Consider the following 5,233-nt stretch of genomic DNA (forward strand, 5'->3'; position numbering starts at 1 on the left):
GCGGCCCCGGGGGGGTCTCGTGGGTGTTCAGGCCCTCCCCGTCTCCCGCGACGGCTGTCGGTTGCTAATCGTCCCCGTTTCGTTGCTGCGGACGCGCAGGGCCGGGTGTCCTACGCCCTGACGATGGACGGGAAGCCGTACACCGTGCACCTGCAGCAGCAGTGAGTCGCTGAGGCCCCGACCCTTCGCCCGAGACGCCCCGCTCTTTGGGAGAAACGGCCCCGGCTGGGTTTTATAAAGCCTCTCCATTCCGGGTGACTTGTCTGCGGTCAGCACAGCAGCTGTCCAGTTTGAGTGGAGAAGCGGAGCTGGGGGCGGAGAACTGCTGCGCTTGGTTGAAATGAGTGCAAGTGGCAGTGTACGGTTTGGGTGGCTGGTTTTCTGCTTCCAGGCTCTTCATACCCAGCGAGTTCAGGGTCTACACCTACAACGGACAGGGGTCGCTGCTGTCCGACTTCGCAGCCGTTAAGGTAAGACTGAAGGAGCACTGGCTTGCAGCCGCTTCGCTGTTTCGGAAGGAAGTTGCTGCTAGGTGGGGATTTTGCTGCGCGCGGAGGCGCGGAGTCTCTCCCCCAGCTTTTATTTTTTTGTGTTTGCTTTTTTTTACTGATCCTGGAATTACATCCTGCAAGGAAGCGCGCTGCTCTCTCCTGGAAATTAGCGGGTGGGACGAATTACTTGGAAGTGGAGTTTGTTCACCGATTGGTGTGACCCTTTCAGAAAAGCCACTTGGCCGTGCTAACCTCCACAACGGTGAATACAAGACAGTCCTCTCCTTTTCACTGGCGTCAAAGGGAAAGGCCAGGGTGGGAGAAGTGTAGAGGCTAGAAGTGCTTCTCGATTGCGGACTGTCTCCAAACGGAGTGCTCCTCTGGGATTCAGCCCAGCAAGGCTGTTCGGGGCAAACGGTAGGGTCTGCAAGTAATGGTCCCTGAGCTGTAACGGGATCCATTGCCTAGCTAATACTCTCTATCGGGATGTCATTGTGCGCAGTTGCTGGGCAATTTTCTGGCATCTGCTGGCATTGAAGGAGAGAGCATTTGGTGGGACTGGGGCCGAATTGCTTCTCGTTCTTCCTTTTGCTCTCTGTGGGTACGTGAGGAGGCTTGGCTCGACAGGAAAGGGACATTAGGAAGAGCCCTGTCTTTGGTCACCTCCACCTCACCTAGCCCTCATACAGATAGACCTTTTTTTAAGGGTTGTGTTTGCATTTCTTGCCTCTCTGCACTCTAACCCTCTCTGGAGGCTTTGTTCATAGATTTCATAGGCATTCGGGCTGGAAGGGACCTCGGGAGATCATCGAGTCCAGCCCCCCACCCCAGGGGCAGGAAATCAGCTGGGGTCATAGGATCCCAGCAAGAAAAACATCCAGGTTTCTCTTGAAGGCGTTCAATGTAGGTGTTTGAACCACTTCCGGTGGCAGTCTGTTCCAGACCTTGGGGTCTCGGACAGTAAAGTTCTTCCTTATGTCCAGCCTAAACGGTCTTGCAGTAGTTTATAACCATTTGACCTTGTCATCTCTCGGGGCGCTCTGGTGAATAAACATTCTCCCAGATCCTGGTGGTCACCCCTGATAAACTTACAGGTGGCCACCAGATCACCCCGAGCCCGTGCTTTTCCAGGCTGAAGAGTCCCATGGCTCTTAGCCTGTCATTGTAAAGTCTGTTTTCCTGCCCTCTGATCACGCGCATGGCTCTTCTCTGCGCTCTCTCAAGCTTCTCCGCATCCTTTTTGAATTGCGGAGCCCAAAACTGGACGCAGTACTCCAGGTGCAGCCTCACTGAGGCTGAGTACAACAGGAGAATGATGTCCCAGGATTTGCTTGAGAAGCATCTTTGGATGCAAGCCAGCATTTTGCTCGCTTTACTGGCTGCAGCATCACACTGAAGGCTCATGTTCATCTTGTGGTCAATCCTGACCCCCAAGTCGCTCTCGTCTGTAGTGCTAGCCAGCGTGGCACTGCCGAGCCTATAAGGATGCTGTAGGTTTTTCCTCCCAAGGTGGAGAACCTTGCATTATTTGGTGTTAAACACCATCAGGTTCTCATCCGCCCATTTCCTGAGCCTGTCCAGGTCAGCCTGGATTGCCCTCCTGTCCTCAGGTGTGGATGCCTTACCCCAAAGTTTGGTATGATCAGTGACCTTGGCCAGTCCACTTCTGACTCCAGTGTCCACATCATTAATGAAGAAGTTGAACAAAATAGATCCAAGGACAGAGCCTTGGGGGACCCCACTGGTCACAGGGCACCACGACAATTGACTTCTGTCAACCATCACCCTCTGGGTCCGACCCCAGAGCCAATTTCCTAGCCGGCGGATCGTGGTGGACCCGAGGCCGTAGTTGGCCCGTTTTGCCAAAAGGTGATCATGGGATACCAGATCAAAGGCTTTTTTAAAGTCGAGATATATGACATCAATCTCTTCCCCCTTGTCCAGGTGATAGGTCACCTGGTCGTAAAAGAAAATGAGATTGGTCAAGCACAACCTACCCGCAACGAACCCGTGCTGGCTGTCCCTCTGGGGTGTAGACTGTCAGGGCTGGCTGACTTGAAGGTATCCAGCCTCTCAAGCTGTTCCTTCACATGGTCAGCATTGATGGAAGGCAAAGAACCACCCTCGCTGAGGTGTCCTTGTCCCGTAATGGGCACGGGTGTCCCATGGGACTTGTGAAAGTCTGATGCAAAGTACCCATTTAGCAAGTTGGCTTTTTCCTGGGCGTCGGTCATCAGTTCTCCCTTTTGGTTTAGCAGGGGTCCAATGTTGCCCCTGCTTTTCCTCTGGCTCCCCACATAACTAAAAAAGGGACTTTTTATTGTCCTTGATACTTGTGGCCAGTTGGAGTTCCATTGCAGCCTTGGCTCTCCTGGTTCGCTGCCTGCAGGTCCAGCCCAGAGCAGAGTATTCCTCCTTGGAGGTGAATCCCATCCTCCATCCTTTGTAGGTCTGTCTTTTTAGATGCAGGAGGACTGCCGGTTCCCTGGAGAGCCAAGGGGGCTGCTGTGCCCTCTTGCTGCCTTTCCTTCGAGACGGAATAGCCTTAGCTTGTGCATCCAGGATTGCTCCCTCGAGGAGCGACCACTCTTCCTGGACTCCCCTCCCCTTGGGGTCGTGGTCCCTTAGGGCCTCACTGACAAGTCTCCTGAACTTGTCAAAGTCAGCCCTCCTGAAGTCAAAGACCTTTGTACTGCTGACTGGCTTGACAGCTTTTCGGTGGATGGTGAAGGTGATCAGTTTGTGGTCGCTGTCACCCAGCTTCCCTTCGATCGTTAGGTCGCTGATTAGGTCGTTGCCGGTTGCCAGCACCAGGACAAGCAGCGCCCATAGACTTCTTGAGTCAGATAGAGGTCATCCACGCACGTGAGGAAGCTTTGCGACCGTTCGGATTTGGCCGAGCGCTCTTCCCACGAGATGTCCAGGTAGTGACAACCATGGACCGGGAGCGTGCAGCCTCAGCCAATTCCCTGGCGAACTCCTGGTCAATCTCTTCATTCTGGGAGGGAAGTCTATAGTAGACACCCACCATTGTATCTCCTGTGCCATGTTCCCCATGGATTTTAACCCAGAGGGTCTCTAGTCGTCCACCCAGGGTGCCGATGTCAGCTTGTAGGGACGTGTAGTTCTCCTTGACAGAGACAGCTACACCTCCGCCCCTTTTGCCCACTCGATCCCTCCTGTACAGGGTATAGCCGTTTATACCTGTGGTCCAGTCGTGGGTGGAGTCTCACCAGGTCTCCGTTATCCCTATGACATCGTAATTGTTTGTGTTGAGCAGGAGGACAAGTTCCTCCTGTTTATTCCCCAAGCTCCTGGCATTGGTGTACAGGCATGCAAGTGTCCCCTTGGGGGCCCTTGCGTTGCCCGCAACTGCTCTAGGGCTGGGGCAGGGGTGGGGTCCCTTAAGTGCCTTGGCTTGCTGGCTTTGCAAGGGTTGCTCAGCAGGCCAGCAGTGGCGGTAGTCCTCCCATCCCCCAACGGGCTTAGTTTAAAGCCCGCTGGAGCAGGGCAGCCAGTCTGGCTGAGAAGAGGCTCCTCCGCAGCGCAGCCTTTGGTTCACTACCTGGATCCTTCTCTCCCTCCATAGCCTGAAACTGGAAGGATCAAAGAAAACACCACCTGCGCCCCCAACCCCTTCAGCCCCGCTCCCAAATCCCTGTAGCGCCTCATGCCCTGGCTGGGAGCACTCCAAGCCATGTCATTGGTGTCCACATGGATGAGGAGCACAGGTAGTGGTCAGTGGGCTGGAGGAGTTTAGGGATCTTCTCTGCAATGCCTCGAATATGGGCTCCCAGGAAGCAGCAAACTTCCCGGGCTGAGGGGTCGGGGCGGCAGATTGCCCCCTCCGTCCCCCCTCAGGATGAAGTCTCCCATGACAAACACTTTATGTTTTGTCTTGGGGAGAGCGGGGGCAGTAGCTACAGTAGAGTCTGTGTTGCTTGTGGGAGCTGGCAACTCAGCAGGCTCAGCTGGGGCTGCAAGAGGTTTGTACCTGTTGCTAAGCTCCAGTGGGGCAGGGGCCTTGGTGCAGCAGGCCTGGGGGCCCTAGACCACCTTGGTCCAACCCCTTGACTGGACAGAGGAGGGAGACCGTGGTCTACCCTCCATCTCCCGGGGGCAAAAGGCCTGGCAGTAGGAGTCTATCTTCTGCTCGCAGTTCCTGATGGCGCACAGTTTCTGGACTGTGGCCTGGAGCTCCTCCACCTGGTGCGCCAGAGACCCCAGTAGGGAGCAGACCCCACAAGGGGAGGTGGCCATGCTCCTGGGCCCCAGAGCCTGAAAAAGCGACAGGCAGCCCCCGCAGCCAAGAGCCAGGGTCTCTGTCTGAGTGGAGCCTGGAACCATGGTCTCTGTCTGGGTGGAGGCCTCTGTGGGGGCTGCAGACCCCAAGGGGATCCTCGGGGTGCGGCGTGTGCCCATCCGTGTCATGCCACTGGTGGGCTGGCTACGACTGGGACTGGCTTCCCTAAGGCGGCTCATAGGCAGGGCCTTGAGCCCTCCCGCGGACCCTCCTGCACAAACTCCGCGCTAACTCATGCGCTGGCAGACAAGTGCACCTGTTTGCGCAGCCCGTTTGTGTGGCTCCGGACGCGTGGCTCCCTGAGGGGCTGGGCGAAGTAGGGGCCAGGGCAGTGCGAGACCCTCCCCTGGAAGGCCTTCGAAACAGTATCCCACCCCATACTGGTAAACAAGTTAAGAGGCTGTGACTTGGATGACTGCACAGTCCGGTGGGTGGCAAA

General features: G+C 56.0%; 1 protein-coding gene across 1 annotated transcript in view; it reads left to right on the plus strand.

Annotated features, from left to right (window-relative positions):
• Positions 1-12: 12 nt before the first annotated feature.
• The window catches only part of LOC102375606 (disintegrin and metalloproteinase domain-containing protein 18), a gene marked incomplete at its 5' end in the record, with an annotated part of 42,862 nt that continues 37,641 nt past the window's right edge, over positions 13-5,233 (plus strand). Inside the window, 2 exons of the mRNA XM_025203401.1 lie at positions 13-161; positions 392-470. Of these exons, the coding sequence (XP_025059186.1) occupies positions 13-161; positions 392-470 (228 nt within the window). The remainder of the gene's footprint in view (positions 162-391; positions 471-5,233) is intronic.

Source organism: Alligator sinensis, unplaced genomic scaffold (assembly GCF_000455745.1).
Source record: "Alligator sinensis unplaced genomic scaffold, ASM45574v1 scaffold98_1, whole genome shotgun sequence".
In the NCBI taxonomy this organism is placed as follows: domain Eukaryota; kingdom Metazoa; phylum Chordata; order Crocodylia; family Alligatoridae; genus Alligator; species Alligator sinensis.